General features: G+C 39.7%; 2 protein-coding genes across 2 annotated transcripts in view; one reads left to right on the top strand and one right to left on the bottom strand.

Moving 5' to 3' along the window:
* Positions 1 to 380: 380 nt before the first annotated feature.
* SLC25A51 (solute carrier family 25 member 51) lies at positions 381 to 6,751 on the top strand. Its single transcript, XM_016223025.2, has 3 exons — positions 381 to 414; positions 1,923 to 2,047; positions 2,491 to 6,751. The coding sequence occupies exon 3, from the start codon at positions 2,532 to 2,534 to the stop codon at positions 3,423 to 3,425; it is 894 nt and encodes a 297-aa protein (XP_016078511.1). The 5' UTR covers positions 381 to 414; positions 1,923 to 2,047; positions 2,491 to 2,531; the 3' UTR covers positions 3,426 to 6,751.
* A 9,623-nt stretch (positions 6,752 to 16,374) lies between these two features.
* Positions 16,375 to 26,412, bottom strand: part of DCAF10 (DDB1 and CUL4 associated factor 10) — a 41,902-nt gene continuing 31,864 nt past the window's right edge. The window contains exons 4-7 of the mRNA XM_087822773.1: positions 26,109 to 26,311; positions 24,158 to 24,271; positions 20,767 to 20,912; positions 16,375 to 19,988 (exon numbers count right to left, since the gene is read on the bottom strand). Of these exons, the coding sequence (XP_087678899.1) occupies positions 19,620 to 19,988; positions 20,767 to 20,912; positions 24,158 to 24,271; positions 26,109 to 26,311 (832 nt within the window). The 3' untranslated portion in view covers positions 16,375 to 19,619. The remainder of the gene's footprint in view (positions 19,989 to 20,766; positions 20,913 to 24,157; positions 24,272 to 26,108; positions 26,312 to 26,412) is intronic.

The following is a 26,412-nucleotide window of genomic DNA, read 5'->3' as shown; positions in this document are numbered from 1 at the left end:
CAGCTGAAACAGTAAGAAGTAAGGATATAGATTAAGTGATTCATAATGATCAAACTCTAGTCTGGCAAACTTCCCCAGTATCTATAGAATTTTTTTTTTTTAACTAAAAATGACATTGGCTTCTTTAATTGGCTAAGAGCACAAAAGGTAACAGGCAGAAGGTCTGTTTAAAAAACAAATTAGCCCTAGGCAGTCTTGCTCAGTGGTTAGAGCATTGGCCCACAGGCGGAAGGGTCCTGGGTTCAGTTGCAACCAAGGGCACATACCTCGGTTGTAGGCTTGATCCCAGTCTTGGTCAGGGTGCATGTGGGATGCAACCAATTGGTGTGTCTTTCTCACATCGATGTTTCTCTCTCTCTCCATTCCTTCTCTCTGAAAAGCAACGGAAAAAATACCCTCCTGAAAGTTTAAAAGGTAATAATAAATAAAAACAAATTTAAAAGCTGTGGTTTGGTTTGGTTCTGTTTCAATTCTCTCAAGTCAGATATATATACACCCACAAAAATGGTGTGTGAAGGGAAACTGTCATACGTGAGAAGTTGTATTCTGAATTAAGGGAAACAGCTGTTGAAACAGGAATTAACACAAAGTCAGCAACAGGTTAACAATTTTTAAAAACTGAGTCTTCAAACGCTGCATGGCACAATGCTGTACTTAATATAAAGTACTGCTAGATGTGAAGGAGGAAGTCTATAGCTTTTAGCAAAAATGCTTTTCCAGGAAAGCAAGTCAGGACAACACAGTCAGCACACAAGGAAGGTACAGAATTTCAGCTTCCCCATCTGTGTTAGAAAATTCTGTTTATCCAGAATGGACTAAAATTTCAGGCCAAAATGGACACTTTTACATTTCCTACTCTGTCCCTATAAAGGTCTCTGCTTCTTTCCCTCTCACCCTGTAATTCAGCTTGATCCAGCAGAAAGATGGCTGCTTTTAAAATTGGCTATTTTATTTTCCTTTCTGTGGTGAGAATGTCACAGAGCCTGGGTACTTTATGCTCATATGCATTTATGACTAGCATCCCACTATTGACAAAAAACTTCGCAACGGACTTGGTGAACCTGGCTTCCCAGTTTTACTTTGTTCTTCCATTGATGAAGGTCAGCTTGAAGAAGGTGTATTTGTCACTTAACCTTTGAGACTGGAGACAGTTGCCAAATGTCAGTTTACATTCCCGTGGGCCATGAGAAAAAATGCTCTTCTCTTGGACATGAAGAATATGATATGACACACAAAACCAAAACACGCTTGCACTCTGGAAAAGGGTGCATATAGCCATCCCAAATCAAAACCACTATGGCCCAGAAACAGGAGATGGTACAGTTGGTGAGGTGACCATCAGACCAAAATTCTCCACAGAATATCTTAAAAAGCAATAAAAATGTTGCTAAAAGGAAAATGCACGCAGCATATTAAACACTAAAATTATGAGGCAGAATAAATAAAAATAAGCGTCTAACTAGAAAAAATTAGAATAAAATAAATAGACAAAGGAGGAATGTGATAATAAAGAGGAAAAACATTTAAATACTAAAAAATAGTAAAATTGGGAAATTCAAATGCTGGTTCTTTGCCAAGATGGGAAGAATGTAAACTAGGTTAAACTGGCTACCCTGCTAGCCCTGGCCAGTGTGGCTCAGTTGGTGGAGCGTCATCCTGTATAGTGAAAGGTCACCGGTGGGTGCAGTTTCCATCAGGGCACATCCCGGGGGGGCATGCTGGAGGAGCTGATGGGTGTTAATTCTCACATCAGGGTTTCTCTCCCTCTCCCTTCCTCTCTAAAAATCAATTTAAAAGTGTTAAAAAACCTGCCTAGCCTGCTCAAGAAAAAAGGGAATGTAAGTACACAAGATTAGAAGTATTTTTAAAAAATAGAAAGTGCTTTATAAGACTATGTAAACAAACCAGAATTTTTTTTAAAGGAAATCCAGTTATCAAAATTGACTCCAGAAGAGAGAACCTAACAGATCATTGACAATGGAAAAAATGGAGGACGTTACCAAAAAGCTACCATTCCTCAAAACACCAGGCCCAGATGGTGTTACAGGTGAATTTGTTTTGTTTTTATTTAAGTATAGTTGGTGTACAGTGTTATTTTAGTTTCAGGTGTACAAATATTCAACATTTATATACCTTACAGTGTGATCACCTCACTATATCTGCTATTATGTCACCGTGCAAGTTTAATGTCTCGCTTAAAAGGTGGTGTCTCATACCTGCTTCTGCATTCAGTCTATTGTAAGCTGTTTTGGTTGAAGTATACGCAGAATATCCAGCCTCACATAGTATGTAATTAGAACACGGAGGACCTCCTGGGCCTCGGAAAGGGTCTCAGAGACCTCTAGGGGTCCTCTGAAAAGACTTGGAGAACTGCTGATCTAGTCTAAAAGGGGAAAAGTAATATCGTCCAAAGATTGGAGGAAGGATTCGGGGGAAAATCTGTGTGTTTAACACTGATTTTAAAGGTTTACTTATTGTCATTATTTGTAGGTTAAAAAAATCCTTCATGAAGAAGAAAGATCTTAAGCCACATGATGGATTCAGAAGCTCATAAAAAGAGGTCGCCAATCATAACATCTTCAAAACAAGATATATCACCTCATATTACAGATGTTGGTGAAATGAAACATTATTTGTGTGGCTGCTTTGCAGCTTTCAATAATGTAGCGATCACATATCCCATTCAGAAGGTCCTCTTTCGGCAACAGCTGTATGGAATCAAAACCAGGGATGCAGTGCTTCAGTTGAGGAGGGATGGATTTCGAAACTTGTATCGCGGAATCCTTCCCCCGTTACTGCAGAAGACAACTACACTGGCGCTTATGTTTGGTCTGTATGAGGATTTGTCTTGCCTTCTCCATAAGCATATCAGTACCCCGGAGTTCGCAACCCGTAGCATGGCGGCATTACTTGCAGGAACAACAGAAGCAATTTTCACTCCATTGGAAAGAGTTCAAACATTGCTTCAAGACCACAAGCATCATGACAAATTTACAAACACTTACCAGGCTTTCAAGGCACTGAAGTGCCATGGAATTGGAGAATATTATCGAGGCTTGATACCTGTACTTTTCCGTAATGGGTTCAGCAATGTCCTGTTTTTTGGTCTCCGGGGTCCCATTAAGGAGCATCTGCCTACTGCAACAACTTACAGTACTCATTTGGTCAATGATTTTATCTGTGGAGGCCTGTTGGGTGCCATGTTAGGAATCTTGTTTTTTCCGGTTAATGTTGTAAAAACTCGCATGCAATCTCAGATTGGTGGGGAATTTCAGTCTTTTCCCAAGGTTTTCAAAATAATCTGGTTAGAACGGGATAGGAAACTGACAAATCTTTTCAGAGGTGCCCATCTGAATTACCACCGGTCCCTCATCTCTTGGGGCATAATCAATGCAACTTATGAATTCCTGTTAAAGGTCACATGAAAGAAATAATTAAGTGCCATTTATCAACTGACTAGACCTTAAAAGAAGAATGCAGTTTGGCCTCGTTCCTGATTGGCCAAATATAAATTGGTGTCGTAAGTTCAGGGCACAATGAATTATGGGCAAAGCTGTTTTCCTTAAGCACCAACAAATTCAGAATAAAAGGTTTCAATAGGAAAAATTAAGGATTTTTGTTTTTTGGATTTTGTGTTATTTTCTAATTATTACCTGAGAACTTTAGACTAATTGCTTGGTTAATAGCTGTCTATCTGATGGATGGCATTTGACGAGGAAACTAATAGCCAATATGGTCTTTTTCCCAAAGTCTTTAAACCTTCTGTATTGAAACATAAGTGGCCATGACCAGCCAGAGAAAAGAATTCTCAGGCTTACTTTTATTACTCCATTTCTTCTCTATGGAGGAGTTGCAAAGAGTAGTCTTTGTTAAACTTAAGCATATACTCAAGAAGCAGGACAGAGAAGAAAAGAGCTTAATGGGTGTAGGCTTTTGATGATAAATTGCTTGTATTAGTTTTGAAACAAAGCACCTGTTGGGATAGTCATTACCGAAACTTTCTTTTTAGGCATGGTAGACTCAAGCAGCTCACGAAAGCTCCCATTTGCCTTCTAGATTTGAAAGTTTTCTGATTAGTTCTGAATGTGACCTTAAATCTGCCCCAAATATTCTTATGTTAATTTCACTTATTTCATTGCTAAAAGATGGGGAGACTTAAATTTTCTCATAGGCATTTCATCCTATTAAGTTTCATATTTTGCATGAAAATCAAACTCTTTAGCTCACTTTCTTTGAATTGTTGCCAACTTAGCAAACGGCTTTGGGGCTTTTTTTCCCCTTTGGGTAATAGTTTATCTTATTCAAGTATTCTGTTCTCTTGAAACTCCTCTTTAAAAAACACTTCCATAAAATTTTATTTTGAAAGTTTAATAGGATCTCATTTTTTTCCTGGTTTCTCAATTTTGGGGGGAGGTGGGGCACTCAGGATAGCTTTCACCCCACAGTGTTAGCTGTCTTTTTTTCTCTTGGAAATAGAGACTTCTATTAGGATTTTTATATTTTAGGAACCCAATTTTACCATTAAAACTGCTTGAGAGGATAAGATCTTAATAAAGATATTTGAAAGATAATTTTAAATTTCTAAAAGTTGGTAATAGCTGGATAAATTAGTTGTCCCTTACCTAACAAAAGCTTATTTTTCAAAGAAATCAGATTTTAAACTATATTTTCCCTATAAATAAGGCAAAATGATTCACACACCAATTGAATAATTAGTAAAACATACACAACATCCTAGAAAAGTGGTTTATTTTTTAAAAATTTATCTTTATTGAAAGTATTACAGATGTCCCTCTACTTCCCCATTGACCCTCCCGCACCCAATGGTTTATTTTTAAAAAACCATCTGTAAATATGTAGTTAAGATTGCTTTCCAGCATCTGACATGGCAGAGTAGTTAGGTTTCTTATTACCAGTTTTCATCATTCTGGGTAATTGCATATGAAAATGTGTACGTAATGACCAAAATAAAATCAGGGTCTCAATTGGTAGTTTACTCAGTTTCTGGGCAGATAGTCCAAAAAAGATGTTTACCTCTACATGCAGTATGGCTGGTCAATAAAATAAACATCCAACCAAAAGGATTAGGAAGCATAATCAAGCATTTGTTAGGCAATAATCAAGCTCAGGAGATTTACAGTAACTCTGACAATGTTGTGCTAAAAATGGCAGTTTACTTTAGCAGCCAAGGTGCAGATGTAAGGATTTCAGAAAACTGTCACCAAATAAATGTGAGTAGCATCCTTTGGCTTACCAAGTAGAGTCAAGAGTCAGGATTTGTAGCGGCTCTTTCAAAAACGAATGACTGTGGTGCCTGACCCCCTCACTTGCGTGTGCATCCCTGAGTACTCCTGGGCATGTCTAGGTGCTCAGCTTGAGGCAGGTGTGTGAGCCTGGGGTCATGCCCTCGCCCTGGGAATGGACTCCATGGGCCTTTGGTTCCACAGGGCTTCCTTTCATCTATACACTCCATGCAGGTGGTAGAAATCTAACTTATAAAACACTTTGTGAAATACAAACGAAGTGAGAATGTGAAGGAGATGCTTTGGTTTCTGCTGTCTCAAGTATGTGGCATTTACAAACAATAAATATTTATAATGGTTTTAACTCAATATTTTTTTGATTTCTTTGTCACTTTTTACAGCTATTGAAGACCAAACTGCAAATACATTACCTGTGTTGTCCTATAGACTTCTTAATTTTGACAAAAAGTTGAACAGAACTTGTAGCCCACAGCTTTGTCTGAACTTTAAGTCAAAATGTGTTACTAAGATTCTAACTATTGTTTTTACCTTCCGTGTAAACTAGTACAGTAATTTTGAAAAGGCAAATGTGATCGAATAACTATTTGAGAAGCTTTAAAAGTGGCCCTTTCTGTTACATATGTGACACAGACTGCTCATGAGCACAGGGCACTTCTGGTCTTGCCTCCTGTATTCATGCCTGATGTTAGGATTCCATGTCTAACATACGTCGAGTGGTGTGAGCCCTCAGGACTGCACCACTGAGTAAACGCAGTCTCTGTGGTGGCAAATTCGTGTGTGTTTCATTTGTATTGGAGACAAAGTTGATGTTTTTTGTCTCAATAGTCAATATTCATCTTACTTTATGGCTACATAACCACCTGCTATATATTGTGAACTGTGCGGTAAAACAGAATTGTGTATATACAATCATCTTTGGAGACCCAAACTCCCTAGCTCAGTTACAGTGTTATACTCAGGAGGCTGTGCAAACGTGAGGGAGTAATGAGGGGTGGGAGACGAGGGGTGTGGAGCGGGGTCTGGGGGCTCCCGGCGAGCAGTCATGTTGACCCACCAACACTGGTTCAGTGCGGGTGAGCACAGAGCGTGAGGGCGTGCGGTCCAGAGGAGCGCAAGGCCAGATCACACTGGAAGACTCGATTTCGTCTAAATTAAAATAATTCTCTTTGTTTTCTCATGCATATAAGTGCATATCAAAGACTTGAACAGGCATTCTTAAATCTGAGACTTTTCATTTTTAATGCTGGTTTTTGTGATTTTTTTGCTTAATATTAAATATTTGCCTAAACGGCTCCCAAATTTTGGGGCAGTCTCTACAGTACATGTTTCCGTTTTAAAAGTTTATTAAAAGTGGTTAAGCACACAAAGCTGTTTTTGTTTGATATTTTGAATTTTGTGACTGAGTTTAAATGAAACCTGTTAACTGTTTCAGAGTTTTCATGCTTCTTTTGGTAATTCTTTTTGGAATAAAATTGTTTTCTTTTTAAGTCCATTTGGTCTTCTCTTGCGGTTGGGTTAGTTGCTAGCACATTGTTTTTTGTGTGGTAAATTGATCTATTAGTATTTGTGTTGCTAACACATTTAGCACATTACTTTGACTCTTAGCAACTTCCCGTGGTGACCATTGTAGATTGAACAATCCTTCGTTTATCCATCTTCGATCAAGAGGAGTTCCAAATAATTTTCCAATAGCTAAACTGCAAAGCATTTTGACTTTTAAAGCTTTTCTCAAGTGAAACTGTTTTCTACGGAGTAAAAATGCCTTGGTTAATGCAGTTTACCAGTAATTTCTATTGTAATCATATACCTTCAGGTCATGCTTACCCCCAGCTAGATGGTCTGGATGTTTGTGCTTTTCAAGATTGTTATATGTGCTTTCAACTTCATAGCTGCTCCTTTCTGTTAGAGTGAAGTTACATGAGCTGCACTGTTGGTTTACATGTTAAATTGTAAGGTGCTCCCTGTGTCTAGAGATAGGTGTAGCTTGATGAGGACCTAGACTAGTAACGGAGCAGTTGCTGTAAAATGTTTCTGAAACTCCAATTTAGGGTAGAATTCATTATAAAAGTGGGTATCCTGAACTATAGAATTGATAAAAGGGGTGTTTACATGTCATCTGATGAAATATCTTTTTAACCCACCTGCAGCAGCCATTATAGACCGCGGGGGGGGGGGGGGGGGGGGGCGGGCAGGGGGCCTAGAGGAGCTCACAGCTGCAGAGCGCTCCAGCCTCCCAACGGGCAGTTCCCACTTAATCATTTACAACTCACACTTCCCCCCACCCCAGATGAGTATATCTGATTCTGAAGCAGAAATTGAGAACAGTATTTATCTAAATTCTCATCTCTCTTCAATCTATTCCTCATATTGCTGATTTTTTAGGTGAACTGATCCAGGCCCTGCTGCCTTTACCCTCATCTCCAGCTGAAACTGCCCTGCCCGAGTCACTGCCCTCAGCACAAGGACTTCTGCACTCCGAGCCCCTGGCCTTTACCCTCGCAGAGCACCCCTGCCCTGAGCGCAGCGCCCTTCCCTGGTTCACCAGCAACTCCCAAGGGCTTGAGCCTGAGGTCAACTGTCACTTCTTCAGAGAAGACGGCTCACTCGCAGGACTAAGCCAGGTTCCCCTCAAATGTTCCTAGGCTACCCCGTCTCTCTCAGCCACGTTGTGATTATTTGATGCCTCTTGCCCCTTTCGAATGCCAGCTCCATAAGGCAGGGATTCCGCTCTGCTTTCCAGCGTTTCAAGTGCCCGGCACGGTGGCTGACACCTGATAGACAGCTGATAAATATCTCTAGGAATTGAGAGAGTGGAGGGACCGTGGATATTCAGGATTATAGCATTCTGGAATATCCTGTCCGACCATTCCTTGATGGGTCATGGAGGGCAAGGAAAGAATTTTTACAGTGCTCAGGCTGCCATAACAAAATAGCAGTGAGTGGATGGCTGAAACAACAGCCATTTCTGTTCCGAAGGCTGGGAAGTCCAAGATCCAGGTGCTGGCAGCTTTGGTTCCTGGTGAGAGGCCTCTTCTTGATACACAGACTTCTCCCTGTGTCCTCTCGTGGCAGAGAGAAGACCTCAGGACTTCCATCTCCGCCTAAGTACCTCCCAAAGGCCCCACTTCTAAATACCATCACATTGGGGGGTGTAAGGGCTTCAACCTAAGTTTTGGGGGAGCACACACATGATGTCCATGACATAGGAGCTAAATGATGAGTGTTTTTGATTTTCTTCTTTAACACTGTCAGCTGTCCTTTACTCTGAGAAATGTCTAGCCAATTTGAGACAAAGTTCGTGCGTGAGTTAGGGTTACGTATGTACAGGCACCCCATTTTTCTTACTCCTTGCACTGCTTGTGAATTGTGGAACTAAGCTGAATGAAGTTGGGCAAGAAGAAAGCTTCTTAAAATTATTAGTGTCATTGACTGCTACTTTGTTACTGGAGAAGTGCCATGAAGGTGGTAACTTGTTTAATTGTTTCAAGCAAACCGCCTCCTCTACATTTAATCAACAAAAATAAAACCAGTCCTGATTAGTCAGCAGTTACTTGCTCCTGGTAGAGTACACCACAAAAGGGGAATGCATTTAGTTACAATGAGATACTATCTTTTTGTTTCAGATGATACTAGGAAAAAGGAACTAATTTCTCTTTCAAGGGTCATCATATATATGTAGTAATAGGTGGCTCCTGGCATAGGGCTTTCTCCTTTCCCTTGGGTAAAAGGAAGCTTCAGAACTTTCCATAACCCCTCTCCTAATTTTCTGGGAAAAGAATGATTTAAAAAAATTTTCAGGCGTTTTGGGCTCCCCACTCCTCACTCCCCACTGGGAAACAGTTTCAAGGTCATAATAGTAGGAAAAAGTGTGTATGTATGGAACCAAGTGTTTTTCATCTGTACTTTGTAAAATATGAAGGTAAAGAGTAAGGAAGTTCGGCGAGGGCCTGAACTTGGAGATGGAATAGGCGCGATCGGCCTTGAGAGAGCCGCGGTGAGGGCCCGGAGGAGGAAAACCTGCAGCTGCCGCCGGAGCTCTCCAAAGCTTCTGCTCCTTAGGGCCCAGGAACAGGAAAGCATGTTGTTTTTGTGTCTGGGGCAATACTAATTATATTTGAGTTCCTATAAGCTTAAACTAGAGAAAAACAGAATCCTTAGTCATTTCAATTTGTGCCTTTTATAGTTTCCTCCTTGTTTAGCAAATTTGCCTTACACCCGCTCACTACTGTGCAACTGCCCTTATTTAATGACAGATCGTTTTCAGTTTTAAGATTCTAGACTTGTGGGAAACACAGAGCATGGGATGCCTGAGACAAGTTCCAAAGTAAAAACTGAAACCCCCTTGATGCCCCAGTGACCCCAGGCTAGGGCAGGTCTCCAGTGCCCGTGACGACTGTCTCAGCCCTTGCTCGCCACGGCGTTTACGCGGTGTCCTTCAAGCCACTGTGCTCTGCATCGATCCTCACCGTGGCTTTGTGTCCACCGACTAGAGATTCTCATACCTGCTCAATGAATGAATCATAATCTGATCCCAGATGTTGTCTTTATCACTATTACTCTCACTGTTTCAGAGACACTTTTTCTAAGAATTCGTCTTTCAAAAATCATCATGGGGGATGCCTAATGTATGATTCCATTCATATGAGGTTCAGGCAAATCTGTGGTGGGAAAAAAACAGTGGTTGCCTCTGGGAGGGATGGCGAAGGGCCTTGCTGGGGCGGGGCCCGAGGAAACGTTCTGGGGTGACGGTAGTACTGTAATGTCTCTTGATACTGGTTTGGGTTACGTGTGTATACATCTGTATAAACTTAGAGGACATGCCGTTAATATTTGTGGGCTTTAATCATATGGAAATTTTTGGACAAAAGAAAAAATATTGAACTTTAGTTAACGATATGTGTTGCTGGGGATTTTTAGAAAGATGGGTACAGATATATCTGCAATTTATTCAAAATACATAAAAAATTAAGGGATTGATGGATCGGCTATTATATAAGTGATAAAACAAGCATAGTAAAATGTTAATGGTAGAATCTTGGTAAACAGATGTTCACTGTAAAAATACTTTCAACTTTGCTGTGTGTTTGAACATTTTCATAATAAAATGTTGAGAAAAATCATTAGGGGGCTTATCACAGTATTTTATTGGTTTGTTGTCTCAGTTCGGTTCTTTCAGTATGCCAGTTATTCTTAGACTGCCATGAAGTCACAGGGTACTACAGAAATTCTTGCTGGAGGGGAATACAGCCTATGGCGTGGTAATCTCTTATCTTTCCCACTCGTCATAGTGACGTAGCAGCCACCTCCTCCCCCTCCTCAGGCCCAGAATGGCCCCCCCCATTGTGACAGGGCTGGTGGGTAAAATAGAGCCCAGTCCATTGTTTTTTTATCGAGACTACCCCAGAGGTAAGGAATCGACTACTCTTGGAGGGACAAGGGTAGGGATCCTGATTTTCCTGCCAATACACTGCAACTTTCAATAAATGCCAGGAAGTCCTTCTTTTAATTATATACATTTATTAAGTACACACAAAAAAATACTATTTAGGTAGTAACTGCTTAATAAATACAATGTATTCAGAATAGATCTGATACTTTGTATTTAACTTTTAAAAAGTAATCCTCTTAGAGTGAAATTTGGATCCTTCATTTTCCCCAAAGACTAGCCTTTTATAGTGAAAGGCTTTTGCAAGTTAACGTCATTGCAGTAGTCTAGTGTACCCATAATTTAAATGGCTTTCCATGGAAATAGCTATTTCCCAAAAAAGGGTTAAAAAATGTTTTGAGTTGTCTCTGCCCTGGTGAGTTTCTGTAGTGAGTTTCTGGCAGTTACAGCTCTGTACAGCTCACACCAGAGGGTGGGCATTACTGTAGCAGTGCTCCTCTTTTTAAAAAAGAAAATATCTTTATTGGTTTCAGAGAGAGGAAGGGGGAGGGAGAGAGAGATAGAAACATCAATGATGAGAGAGTCATTGATCAGCTGCCTCCTGCACGCCCCCGGCTGGGGATCGAGCCAGCAACCCGGGCATGTGCCCTGACCGGGAATCAAACTGTGATCTGGATCCTAGGTGGATGCCCGACTGCTGAGCCACGTCCCTGCCCCCTACCCCCCACTGGGCAGTGCTCCTCTGAGAAGTTAAGATGACCTTAGCTTAATTAGCTGCTCGGTAACTTAAATATCATGTTAAATTAGGAAAGTCTTAGCTCTCAATGGATAGCTGCCAACCTGACAACGTCCTGAATGGTGTAGCTGATGGGACACATGCTGTCCATCTACAATCTCAGCCTCCAAAGTCAAGATCTTCTCTAAACTGGCTTCCTTTATCTACATGAAGACCCATGGGATCTGTCATACATGGGAAATCTAAACTCTAACTGCATTTTCAATATCCCTAGTTCTCAAACTGTGGTTTCCAGACCTAGAGCAGCACCAGGGAACTGGTTAGAAATGCGAAATGGGGTTCTCACCGAAAACCTGAGGTCAGAAACTCTGGATGGGGCCCCAGCCACCTGTCTTAATAATCCCTCCAGGCGACTACCACATGCTAGACTGTGAGCACTTTTCATGTCGTCTGCCACAAGAAAGGGTCTGGAAGAAAACTCAGTGGACGTAAATTTGAGTTGTTTTAACCACTAAGTCTGTGGTAATGTATTACATCAGTAATAGGAAACTAATATAGGTTATTGACTCATTACTATAAATGCATGCCAAGTAATGGTTTCTTTTTAAATAAAAAAACTATTTTTATTTGTTATTATTTTTGTTGTTAATCCCCACCTGAGGATATTTTTCCATTGATTTTTTTTTTTGGAGAGAAGAAAAGAGGGAGGGAGGGAGGGAGAGAGAGAGGGGGAGAGGGAGGGAGGGAGAGAGGGAAGGAGGGAGGGAGGGAAACATCATTGTGAGAGAAACACATCGATTGGCTGCCTCACATGTGCCCCGACGGGCAGGGGATTGGACCTGCAACCCAGGTGCATGCCCTTGACTGGGAATCGAACCTGCCCTGTGTGTGGGCCAGGGCTCTAACCACTTAGCCACACCGGGCAGGACTAAATAAAAAAATCTATTTTTAAATAGCCCACAGTATGTTAGTCATAGGAATAACTGAACTAGTGATAATTAGTTCTGTGGTTAATTCAGTTTATCTAAATGGTTGATTTCACAAAATAACTGAAAGGAATTCACTCTATTTTTCTCTTCAATGACTTACCAAAAATTGAGTGTCCCAAATCTGATTGTCATTTTTCTAGTGAATTAAAATGGTATGGTGAAGTGAACCACCAATCGCACTGTTAAATAATACAAAAAAAGTCATTCTAGGGAACACTGAAAAAAAAAATTGTATGTTCTGATTTGTCTACATGAGAACCAATCACTGTATACAGCTTGACAAACAAAAGTGAAAATTCATCAACTCAGCTATGCTATTTATATGAACAATTTTCACTGAAGAACTAATTTATAAAGCTCTACAAAACAGTCCATGTAAAATAGACATGTATATAGCCAGAACATTAATGAACAGATGTGAATGGATTAGATCTATGTGTTTTCAGTGTAAAATGCCAGTTCTGTGTTTTAGAACAGAGGCCTTCACAAAATGAAATGTGCGTATACCAGTGGAAGCATGAGGAGATCCCTGGGACTGGTTTTTAAAAAATTTCCTTGTCTGGCTGGTGTGGCTCAGTGGTTGAGCATCAACCCATGAACCAAGAGGTCATGGGTTTGATTCCCAGTCGGGGCGCATGCCCGGGTTGGGGGCTCGATCCCCAGTGGGGGGCGTGCAGGAGGCAGCCGATCAACGTTGCTCTCTCTATCCCTCTCCCTTCCTCTCTAAAACTAATAAAAACATTTAAAAAATTTTTTCCTTTATCTCTGTACATGTTCTATATTGTCCCTATAGATCACTACTCTAGTATATGTATATATAATTTATAATCAACATTTGGAGTGTATTCTCTAATTTTTCCTGATAGGGTTACATCATTAAGAAAGGTTAGACTTTCACTAGCAAGAACCACCAAACCCCTGCCTCTGCCACAGCATCATGCCTGATTCGGGTCTGAAGACAAACACCTCAACAATTTAAACAAGAATTTCCAAACTACTGCTAAACGCAAGGTTGCCACCAATTTTTTTAACAGGTTAACCACATATAAAAAGTGTGTCAAGAGTTTCAAAGTAGCATTTATTTTTTAAAAGCACATTTTGAAGTAGGCTTATACCAAAATATTCAGTGCATATATTTTTAAAAGGTTTATTAAAACCTTAAAATTGTATGTAGGTATGTATGTAGATAATTCATCTGCAACTCTACATTCATCCATTTGAAAAATTCAAAATGATTCAGTTGAAAAGGGAAAGCCGCCCGGCCGGGCGTGGCTCAGTGGTTGAGCATTGACCTAGGCTCCAGGCGATCAGGGTTTGATTCCCGGTCAGGGCACATGCCCGGGTTGCGGGCTGCAGCGATCAATGACTCTCTCATCATTGATGTTTCTATCTCTCTCTCTTCCTCTCCTCTCCTCTCCTCTCTCTGAAATCAATAAAGATATATTAAAAAAAAGAAGAAAAGGGAAAGCCAACCGCAAGCTTAGAAAGCTTTCCTAATCCTGAAATGAGGAACATTTCATCTGTTAAAGTTTGTTGGGAGGGAGGTACTTCTGTTTTAATTTCAGATTTTATAAGTTATTTTACTAAATCATTCACTTATGGCTAGTTTTCAATGAATGTGAAAATATAATTCACATTATTTTGTTTCCACCATATCAAAATGAAAATATGCAAGCTGGGCCAGCTGCGTAACTTATGAGCCCAGCGCAAAATAAAAATGTGGGCCCCGTGTTCAGAAAATTAAGACTCTCAAGCAGCTTTCGCACAGCACTGGACCACGCCCGGGCCCCTTCGCAGGGCGGCCACAGGGCCACGAAGCCAGCCGCGTCCATCGGAGTTTATTTCAGCTGCAGCGATGGAGGAACCAAACCTCACTTCCCTTTGTCCCTTGCGTCCCTAGTTCTGGACTAAGCGTATGGCAGGGATTCCAATGTTCGTTGAATGAAAAGTTGAGTCTTACTGGCAGTTTTGCAGGTCAGTGAGAAATGGCCAGGGAGCAGTGCTGGTGCAGACCGCGCTCGCGGCGCTGGTGACAGTGACGGCGGGTTCCTTCAGACGCGAGTAATCTGCACATCACACCGGCTCACAGGAGCCTGCGGCACGCACAGTGAAGGTTCACGGACCTCGTTCAATGGCCTTTATGGAGCAGTCCCTCTGCGAGGCCCTGGGCCGGCCCTCGGGACGGGAACAGAGGCCCTGCCCTCGAGAGCTTACAGTCCAGCCTCGGAGCGCAGGGAGAAAGCCTGGTGTCTAGCACACTGTCTGCAACATCCCAAACTTCCTGGAAACGGGAACCTAAAAGTTACTAGAAAGCACAGTTTGGAAACAGAAGATGCAGTGAAGTTTAAAAGAAAAATAATCCATTTTTAATGTAAAAACTGTGAAATCTAAATGAGGAAGAAACTTAGGAAAGCTGAAAATTCTATTTTAAATACTTTGAACCAGATTTAAATTTTAAAAATTATTTTATTACCTCTGGGTGACATCTTCACTTATAGTGACATTTATATACACATACATACAGTTGTGTGCATGTGGGGTGTGCTCCTTGGAGCTTCTGATAAAACCCCTATTTCTACCGCCAATTCACTTACAGCTAGAGAGCAGAATGCAGCGACACTTGAGACCTGCCTTTGAGAATTTCCGATTATCCCCTGAAGGGGAGGAATTCTCAGAATCATCTTTAGGGCATAACTTTTAGTGCGACCTTACGGTGCAGTGAGACTGGACTGTGTGTGTTTAACATGTGATCACTTAAGCATATACTTTAATGGTTACAGACATTTAATGGCATCAAAAACACTCCTAAGTCTGTCTGGATCTGATTTTCACTGTTTTCCCCCTGCATTCTTTTTTCTTTCTTGACAGCATGAAAGACCCCTGTGCAAACACAGAGCCTCGCTGTTCTTTGCAGTCCTTTGGTGCATTGCTGTTTATTCCTTAATCTAACAACACCTTTAATTTGAAGTATTTTACTTAGTGGCAACTGAAAAAACCACTGAGCTAGGCTTTAACTGGAAACTTCTATTGCCCAGAAGGTTACTGTGAACTGGTCAGAAAGGTGGTAGGCAACCAAGAGCGGGCTCAAAGACCGCGCACCCCGAGCCCGTCTCAGACGCTGAGCAGGCTTGGTTACCTCACCCCCGCTCAGGACAGGTGAACACAGCACACCAGAAGGAAGTGGGGCATCTCAGGGGCAGGCATAGTGCTAGTGCGGAAGGAGAAAGAGCAGACTGCTTAGCAGACATAAAACATTTTAAAATTAAAAATAAAACACCAGCAATCTGAGGCAAATGATTATATATACCCCAGGGTTGAGGGAATCACTTTATAATAATTGATATTAACTCGTATTTGTTATAGCCCTTTACATTTTATGAATTATTTTATATACAATAGACCTCAATGGATATTTATAATGATACATGAATATAACTTTTACTTTTCATCATGAAAATGTGAATTATACTGAGCATGCTGTTTAAGAAGGCAGGGAGGTATACTAACATCTGAAAGACATCAAAAATAATTACAAGTTTTAAATTTTGGCACTTAAGAGATATGCATTAGTTATCCAACAATTCATATATATGCTTTCCTTTATGACCAACACAGGGTAGTATTTAGTGAAATTTCATCGCTCTCTGTCACTGCTGGCCACTAAATGGGGATGATTGTCATCAGTAAGTTATCAGAATATTTCTCTTGTTAAACACAAGCTTAACAGATACTTATGGATGCCAATACCATATATTCTGACTAATTGGGAAACACTAGGCTTCTCAGAATATTTTCCCTACATTGCACTTTCTAACAAACAAAACTTTAGTACTAACAGTATAATGTGATCTTGGTTCTAGACATAGAAGTGGGGGATGTGTGATTTACCTTTTCCTTGTTTTTCTAAAATTTTTGGTATAGCTTCTTCTCAGGATGTAACAAAGAGAAATGACAAAATATACATGTTCTTTGGGCTTCTGAGAAAAACCACCACACACATTTTCAAAATAACACAGATCTCATCTGCTTTCGCCACCGTTTTCACAGCTGAAAATAAGGAACTGCTACGTATTTGATGTTCCTAAACTCATTCAACATAGCATTGCCATAAATACACTGTTCCGCAGAAAGCTTTAAATTTTAAAAACCAAAGTATAATTTATACTACACTTACCAGGAATTATACTATATTACCAATTATAATACATTTACATTTACCAATTATCATGAATAAAATTGACTAAATAAAATTTAGAGTAAAAAACACCCGATTAGATTTTATACTCCAAGTGAAAGAGGACCTTGACGTTGTAAGGTATAATTTCCTCTAATAGTTTACCATTCCTGATGACTTTTAATTCCTTGCTTAACATCCCTGATGACTTTTTGATCATGACCATACCTCAAAGAGGACAAAGGTTGTTTTGTTGAGTTTGCTGGCTGTTAATTTTTAAATCTCATCTGTGTGGCTCTATTTTTATACAAGGCTATTTATCCTCTACTTTTCTTTATTTTATAGCTACACATCCTGCTTGAGGTTTTTTAGTTAGGAATGGACTGTATGTATGCTCTGCAGTTTATAGTATTAATTCTAAAGGAAACCGTAAGTCTTGTCAATGTTCTTTACATGAGGCAGGAAGTAAACCAGCTCTGTAATAAAGAGCTTCCAGAGGATGCTAAACAAGTAAATTAACAGGCCAGTTTACCATCCTTTACAAACCAAAGGGCAGAATGGTAGGTCAATAAGAACAGGCTTTGGACTAAGACAGACCTGGGTTCGAATCCCAGTGATGCCACCCAGCTCTGTGACTTAAGGCAAGTCACTTAAAACTTTCTGACACTCCATTTCCTCCAAAGTAAATTGGTGCTCATCCACCTACTCTGTGAGGGTTAATAGTAAAATATGTACATTATTTAACATGTGATAGATTCTCTTTAGTGGTTAAACAATCACAGACTGAAGTTTAGAGTTCGGCAACATGTTCGCCCAGCATCTCACATGGAGCTCTCTACAAAGGGGATGCAACTTATGGAACCTTTTTGTGATTATCAATACAATCATTGTACCTAGCAGCTTATTTTTAATGTTAACATTAAGTGTTTCTGCCTCCAAAACTTTCTTTCAAATGTTTTTTTTTTAAAAAGTTATGACAAACCTGTGTTTTCACTGTACTTTGTCATAATTTTTTTTGATGACTAAAAAATTTCCAAATTTTAAACATCCATGGTAAATTTATCTAATTTTAAAAATTTGTCCTAGAGCCAACATCATTCCAAATGAGATGTAACCTTTATACATTGTGTGGTGTCTGGTAGGCCCTACCAAAAAAAAAGTCGTTTTTATTCATGTATTTGGGCTGCTTAAACATTTCTATAAGACTTAAAATACTTTTCTTCTTATGGTGGAATTCGCAGCATCTACTCCCATACTTCCCTTTTTCAATCCCTTGGCCAGTTTAAGGGTATTCACAATAGCACAACTTAAAGATGAAATAAAGTATCCATAAGTCATTGTTTTAACAGACAGCACAATACATTAGAAATTGCCCTGAGCAAGGAATTAGGAGACGTGAATTCGAGTCCTGGCTCTGCCATTATTTTTTCAGGATAACTTTAGGCAAGTCACTTAACTTCTCTCATTCCTTAAAAAATGAGAATGATTCCATTTTATCTTATTTTCTACCTCTAAAATTGCTTTCATTTACTTTTTTTTTTTTAAATGATTAAAATGCCTTCTGGGAGTTGTGTTAAGCACCTGATGGGTACAAAAGTATTTACTGATGTTTAAGGTAGTGTTTTACAAACAGTGATCCAGGGGCTATCTGAATAAAGACTGCATGGTGTTCCTGTTAAAAATACAGATTCCCGTCCTCTCACTGGCAGAATCAGAGCCTCCTAAGGTAAGGACATTTTCTGTGTTTTTCACAAGCTCCTCAATGGTTAGAATGTACCCTAATGTTTGAGAACCACTGGCTAAGAGAATGTGATCTAAGAGGGAAAAAGCCAGCATGTGACTTCAATTACTCTGGCCTCTGGCAAATCCCTTCTAAACACCAAACCATTCAAAGTGGAGAAGACTAGAGGAAAGCTGCTTACTTCAGCAGAGCGGTCAGCCCTGGGCTGGAGCCCTGCTTGATGTGTTTTATTTGCTGTGCTCCATAACGAAACACAACAAAAGGTGTTCATATCAACTCTTAGTCTTAACATCCATATCACTGACTATCACAGTTATGCCAACAGCTTGAAAGGGACTGCAGTTCTCCTCTCACTAATGCTAAGAAAGTTGACCTTGTGCCACCTGGCTCAGGAAAGAAATAAGAGTAAAACACACCTTTTTATTCTCGATTCCCCCTTCACCCCAATACTATAACGTCATCCTGTGTGATTCAAATAATCTGGCAGAGAAAACAGAATATCTGAGCCACACTGTTCTCATCACTCTTCGGTCAGATAGTGTACTAATCCAATAAATAAATTCTATTCTATACAATAGAAATGACCAAAGTCCATTCCTTCTCCCCTCTTCCTCTCTAATGCTGTTGACAGGAACAAAATACCAAGTAAGGACACATGCTAGAGATTTTAAAATTCATACAAGTAAAGTAAATTACAAGGAGAGGTGATGTTTTTCCCTAGAATTTCACAACAAAGCCCTCCTATGATGAAAAAATATGTAGAATTTTAACAAGAAGCTTAAAAGACATTTGTTGCAAGACTAACAGTTATGAGAATAATGCCATTATCTGTGCCCATTACTGAGAAACATAACAGCAACTTTAAAAGGCCAAGTATACTGATAAGTGAAGATGAAATTTCTTTTTCAACCAGTATGCCAACATCAAACTTTTGGACATTATTCTAGTGTGACAGGTTGCTCCTAACCCAACCAAAACTCCTGCCAAATGTCCACAAAATTCACACCAAAATCAAAAACAAAAAACAAAAAGTAAGAAACTTGACAAGCGCTACCATGCAAAATAACCAGAAGAGCTGGGGTTCAGTGGCACAGATCAGCAGGAGCTGAGGAATGCTGCAAAACATGATGCTGCATAGAGTCTAACTTGGTGATGCCCCTATTATGCTGGATGAACAAGTCCTCAGGTCACAGGTATGTTCATGGACCCATAAGAATCAGGATCTTGACCCAAACTTTTAAGATCTTCTAAAAAGAAAATACTTCACCTAAATTGAAGTCATTTATATGTCAAACACCAGAAGAGCTGCTTATTTGTTGTAAGTTGTGCCTAAAACTTAGGCTGATACAAAGAAACCCGTCCACTAAGGCACCCTGAGGCAATCTGACAATGTGTTGGAGAGAACTTTGTTGTCAGTACAACATCATTATGAGAGTACAGAGATCGGATCACCCGCAGGGGACTGGCTTCTTTGGGCAAACAGTCAATAAGTTCACTGCACTGTTTGTCAAATCCCAACAAGCGAATCCCATAGCCATGTGGGGAAGAAACCATTCGCCCATCAGGGCTGAAGCAAAGTTCTTTGATGTAACCCCTGCCTACATTGGCTTCTTCAATGTAATGAGTCAGTCGTAGAGAACAGCGAGGTGAGACAGGACGCACGGGAGCTCCTTCTTGGAATTCATAAACACAAGTCCACTAGGGAGAGAGGAGAAAGACAAACCAAAATTAGAGAGTCCCAAATAGTGCTACAGATATTCTTTAAAACAAACAAATAAACAAAAACTCAACAGAATGCTAAAGCCATAGAACTGTTGCAAGAAATCATTTAGATGAATGCTATCCCTCTTTCAACTGACTTGTAGGCCTCATACCCCTAACTTCATTAAGCTGGGGGTTATTCTGTACTCTGATACTTTAAAGCCTTTTATTCACAGAGACCGCTGTGATTTCTGTAGTAATAATTCCCTCTTCTTAGAGTAACAACAATCTTGATATTTAAAAAATTCTAGGGTTAAGACAGTCAAGCCCTAGAATACCTCCCTACACACTTCAAAGGCTCTTCTCCCCGTCTGTCAGTTGTGGATTCTAGAGCTAGTGAGATTCTTGGAGGACTCCTGCTATTCAGAGTGATGAAAATCATAAGGCCATATAAAACCATTCCTCCTAGTTTCAGTTTAGTTCCTTCCTTTCCCAAAGTTTCCCCTGGTTTTTTAAATGAGAAAATTATTACACTCAATTGGCTTAGCAAAACCTCACATTTAGCCAGCCTAGCCAAAACATCTCAGTAGGGTTTTTTTTATGATGAGCCAAAGAAGAATTACAAAGCTGGAAACAATCTGAGCTGATCATTGCTTTAAAGCACTTGCCAGCTTGCCACACCCAGGCCAGAGAGGAGGCAGAAGGGATTTCACGCACCCATGGCAATGGCAGTTTGTTCAGCTGGCCCTGTGGAGGGGGAGTGCTGCCACCATACCTCCTGATCGTCAGTGTTGCTTGAGCACCGGAGGAGAGTGGCCCAGCCTTTTGGGTGAAGCTGTAAGGATGTGATGCAATTTCCACGGTCTCTCTCACCAGGAACTTTAGGGGTTAAAACTTCAAGACTATTTCGAGGTGAAACTCCTGAGATACAAGAAAATTAAAATGTAGGATTTGTATTATTAGAGGACTAAGGTAGCTTATCAAAGCTTTGATTTCTTGGGGTGTTGAACATACAATATACAGATGATGGGTTACAGAATTGCACACCTGAAACCTATGTAATTTTATTAACCAATTCAATGAAAAAGTAAAAAAAAATATTTTAAAAATAATTTTTTTTAAAAAAAGCTTTGAATTCTGTCAGAAATCATGTCTTTATGTCTTCATTCCTTTGTCTTCATTCCTTTGTCTGTCTTATGCTACCACATGTAAAAAAACAAAACAAAAACAAACAAACAAAAAACCACGGTGCCCTCAATATGTGGAGTGTGTCTTTGGGATGAGGGGGAAGAATATAACTAGAACTAAAGAATCCAAGTTCCTGTAGCAGGAATCACCAATGACCTAAGGCTAAGGTATTAAAACTTTTGATTTGGATTACATCTCAGAAAGCTCTTCATTTAAGTAAAATCAAAGTTATGTAACATGAAAGGAATCTGGAAAAGTAAAAGATAAAAATTCTCATCTCAGAGGATCTGGTGCAGAGAAGGAAATACTTGGAAGCCATGAAAACTGCCATTATATAAATAAAAGGCCATTATGTATACAAGCAGTGCGACTTATGGCTGTCAAGGACAGTGCTATAATTTTGGCGGTGAGGGAGGACACTTCACATAGAGGCATTTCAAAACAAGGGGTGGGAGATGTTGCCAGTCATACATACTCCTGGTCCTCTGGTATGGCCCCTCATTTCCTTCTACCTAGACCCAATGACAGTGACTGCTGCAGTGAGCCATTGTCCCTTCTGGGAGTATGTCATATTCCTCAGGTATATGGAGAAACACTTTTACAGACATTATAAGAAAGCAGCTTAAAAATGTAATATCAAGCCCTAGCCAGTTTTGCTCAGTGGTTAGAGCATCAGCCAATGGACTGAAGGGTCCCAGGTTCAATTCTGGCCAAGGGCACGTACCTTGGTTGCAGGCTCGATTCCCCCGGCCCAAGTGGGGGCTCGTGTGGGAGGCAACCAATCAATGTGTCTCTTTCTCTTTCTCTCTCTCTTTCCATCTCTCTCTCTCTCCTCCTTTCACTCTGAAAAAGCAATGGAAAAAATATCCTCGGGTGAAGATTGAAAAAAGAAAAAGTAATATCAAGAGAAATATTTCAACATTTCTCTTCCTGTGGAAGGAGTTCCTTTGAAGATAATAAGCTCCCTCAGTCACACCCTTTGTAAATCGTGTCTCAAAAAGATGTATTCTTTTATATATCTTTATTGATTTCAGAGAGAGGAAAGGAGAGGGAGAGAGACAGAAACATCAATGATGACAGAGTCATTGATCGCTGCAGCCCGCAATCCGGGCATGTGCCCTGACCGGGAATTGAACCCCAATTGCCTAGATCCTAGGTCAATGCTCAACCACTGAGCCATGCCCAGCCGGGCAAAAAGATGTATTCTTTTAAAAGATTCCTTTTATATTACTACAGCATTGATGGAAACCTGTGAAGCTCTAAATCACACTGTTACAACTAAAAGATACCTAAATAATGATTCCACATGTGTTTAAACTTTAATAATTTTCAAGAAAAACAAATCTATTTCAAGAATTTTGAAAATCCGTAACAAAAGCAGAAAAGAAACCCATTCTAAATAGCTAAGTAGTGGTTTCCAAGCTGTGCTCCTTGGAGGTTCCTCAACAGTTGGCAAAAGGGGAGAACCACCTGGAGACCAGGGTAGAGATGGGGTAGGTCAAGGGTTTCCCTAATTTCACTTGAACCAGTTACTCCACTTTTATTTGTACTACATCCGTAAGAATCCACAGCAAATTTCATATGGAAAAATACAGTTTTAATCCTGAAATGAGTTTCTGCTCTTTACAGCTATCATATCTGCCAAAGTATGGTGCTAACATAGGCCAACACCTGGAGACCCAGGGTTTCCAACACTTAGAGCAACCTTGCCTCCAAGTCCCACCTTCTCTCTTTCCACCCCCTGATTTTCTTGTTCTCTCTGCCCAGGCTCCCAGTACATCACTTCTTCTCCCAGATGCAACTCTTGATAGCATAAAACTGCTATAAAGTTTTGCTTTGGGGTTTACCAATGTAGCAAGCAAGCTTGTGAGCTATTCTTCTTAAGTTTCTTTTTTTTTCATGGATGGTTTAGTTAATCAATAAATATTTTTTTCAATGATTTTTAAGAACCTTGGCTTGTTTCCCATAGCCAAAGAGGAAGGAGAAGAACAGGAAGAATCTGCAAAAGAAGTTTTTGCTACAAATCAAAGGAGAAATGTTATACATCTGGGCATAAATCTCTAAATTTAAGAGGAAGAGTTTTTAACCTTAAAGTGAAACATCAGTCTTCAACATCCAGAAGAAAGTGAATAAGCTATAGGTTAGGTGAGGAAGGGCTCTCAAACCATTCTACTCATGTAAGTAGTCATGCAAAATAATCAAGTATGCATTTATAAAGCACTTACAAGATGGGCCACCCAGGGAAAACACAAATTACAAGTCTAATGTATAATCCTTCCCATAAATATCTAGGTAGGAGACATGCTTATCAGCAAAAGGTGACCCCAAAAAACTGTATCTGGCCATCAGTCTATAAAGAAGACAAACAAAAAGTGCTGTAAGAGTTTAACTGTGGATTAGTTTGGAGAGGGACTATAGGCAAAATTTGCACGGGTAGAAAGCATTTCAATCAGAAGGTGGAAGGAATAGGCCAAGCAGCTAATTCTGCCAGACTGGCTGGGGAAAAACTGGCAAAAGCAGAGTGGGGCCAGACTGTAGCTCACTTCATTCCACCAGCCCTCTGTCAGTCATTGCTCAGATAAGGAAATGCAGAGTAAAAAGCCTACTGGGCTGAAACCAGGTGACTTTTACAAGCACCTAATAAATGCATCCTCTTATATTTATACAGCACTGTCACATGTATAATATCATTTAATTTCCATAATAACCTTGATTGGAATCTACATTTCCCCACTACTTCTTCTACAAACTACAACAAGCTAAGTCCAGGAAATAAAATCAAAGCTTAAATTCCAACGAAGATTTAAGCCCAAGATACTCAACCCTGGAGACTCTGTTTAGCTTTTTGAAAATGATAACTGAGGGGCAAGGAACAGCCTCATCTTTATTGGTTAATTTTATGGATTAAAGCTAAACCAAAGAAAGCTACTTGGTAGAATCTATTGTTGTAGGATTGTAAAATCCAACTTTTAACCTACCTTCTCTCTGTGAGGCTCGTGACATATGTTTCTCAGAAGATGAATTAGAATCACTGTGATGACAAGGTGAACCAGAAACTCTAGGGCCAGATGAACTCGATGAAGTGGTCAGATCTTAAAAATACAAAAAATTCTGAAAATACACCTAGCAAAACTCTGGTAATGTCTCTTAACTTTTTAATCATCTATTTGAACCATACTGTTAAAATCCATCTGAAACATGGTAAGTACATGTCCACTCAAAAGTGGCTTATAATTAAGACTGAGGCAGGACAGCTCTTTGAAGTGTTCTATCTAAGGCCTAGTCCCTTTTTAAAACCTTTTATTCCAGTGACTAGCTTAAGTGAAATAAAAATGAAAAAAACAAACACAGGAGCATCTTTTGGCTTTGCATCATTTGTGCAATGAAATGGAACAAAAAATTCAATGAGAATGAAAACTGAGCTGTTCAGCCTGCTGTTTAATGTTAGAATAGGGCCCAAACAACAGGTTCATTACTGAGAACATGAACAGATCCTTCTTAAAGCACACCAAATCCCCTATTATCATTCTTAAATTACGTGAACACTATCTTTGAAATGCAATACAAACTTTATGTTGAAATCTGTAGAAAAAGAAAATGAGTATCAGATAGCTGAGTTTGAGGTAGTACTCCAAATAGCAATTTCTATTTCATCACACTTTTCTAGCGGCCCCACACTTCTGTGGGGGCTTATTAATTTAGTTCCCTTTAAAGTAATTAAGTACCAGAATTACCCTTAGAAGTCAAAAAACCTTCTTGGTTTTTGAATAAAAAAATGCCAACTAGGCACAGATGGGATGGCTCAGTGGTTGAGCATCAACCCATGAACCAGGAGGTCACAGTTTGATTCCTGGTCTGGGCACATGCCCAGGTTTCAAGCTCCGACCCCAGTAGGGGAGGTACAAGTGGCAGTCAATCGATGTTTCTCTCTTGACGTTTCTATCTCTCTATCCCTCTCCCTTCCCCTCTCTCTAAAATCAATAAAAATAATTTTTTTTAAATGCCAACTAGTCCTTTAAATCACTACTTCTCAGAAAGCAAAAGTTGATTATTAATATTTAACTGGAAAAAAAATCTGAATCCAAAAGGATTGCATCCCTTGCTTGCAAATAAGTTGATAGAACTTAAATTTCTACGTTTAGCAGTGAAATTGGGCAACTACAGTACAATGAGGCCTGCACATTCCCAAAAGAGTCCTCAGAAATGGCTCTATGCACACAGGAGAAAGATTCTAATCATCTGAAACTAATATTTAATAGCAATTTATGAACATTATGTGTTCCAAGTGGGTATGTTCCCAGATCAGCCCTCTTTTTCCCAAAGGTAGATGAAATAGTTTCTATCACATAATGTAGATAAATTATAGTACATAAATATTTCTAAGCCTCAATTTCACTTAAGTCTGATGGAACCAGCAATAGGGGAAAGAACAGAACTTCAGCAAGAGGATGTTTATAGGTCATGAGATAAGATTACCAGCTACCTGTGACTGGGCATTTGGAAGCCTAGTATACAATACAGACTTAAAACTAAAACTCCATATTGACTATAACTTAAAAGCTCTGCTGGGTTCCAGAAGAACTTTAAAAGATTCAGACTATCTTAGACCATCATTAATTTTTGAGATAGTGATGATTTAGAAATACCGATAAAAGATTTTCTGGCTAGCAGAGAGCTAAAAAGAAATGTTTTTAGAGTTAGCAAATGATCTATTCTTCCTAGCTCATTTGTGATCAGAGGGACAAATTAATGCTATGTCAGAGATACATACAGATCATTATATTTCCTTGAGAAAAAAGCTCTTGCTGACCTTGCTAAAGAATGTCTTAATTTTCTTCCCTTCTTCCTGCTATCATTCTCAGAATGGAAACATAACATTTCTCTATGTCTGAGATTCTTTGGAAATTTCTTCAAAAAAGAAAAGCTTACCTGAACTTGATGTAGTTCTTCTTGCCCTCAAAATGGGATAGCTGCCTACTTCTAAAGACTTGGTTAAGTCAAGATCGTGCAAAATCAAGAGATATCCAGAGGACGTTGAGATCAACATTTTGGAACAATCTGGTGTTAATCTCATTCTCATGAGAAAACGTGTGTGAAAAAATTTCTTATGCGGACACCCATCTTCTGTACACCTACAGAAGAAATCAAACCAAAAAAACTTAGAGTTATCATAAATATAAGGATTTGCAGATAGTCATGTTTTGCCCTTCAAATCAGAATTTAAAATCAATGT

This window comes from Miniopterus natalensis, chromosome 12, assembly GCF_054644295.1.
Source record: "Miniopterus natalensis isolate mMinNat1 chromosome 12, mMinNat1.hap1, whole genome shotgun sequence".
Classification (NCBI taxonomy): Eukaryota; Metazoa; Chordata; class Mammalia; order Chiroptera; family Miniopteridae; genus Miniopterus; species Miniopterus natalensis.
The sequence above is the reverse complement of the archived record's forward strand: the minus strand, read 5'-3'. Positions and strand labels throughout refer to the sequence as shown.

Excerpts from the sequence above, each read along its gene's own strand:
- SLC25A51 (XM_016223025.2), top strand. The coding sequence starts at position 2,532 with ATGATGGATTCAGAAGCTCATAAAAAGAGGTCGCCAATCATAACATCT.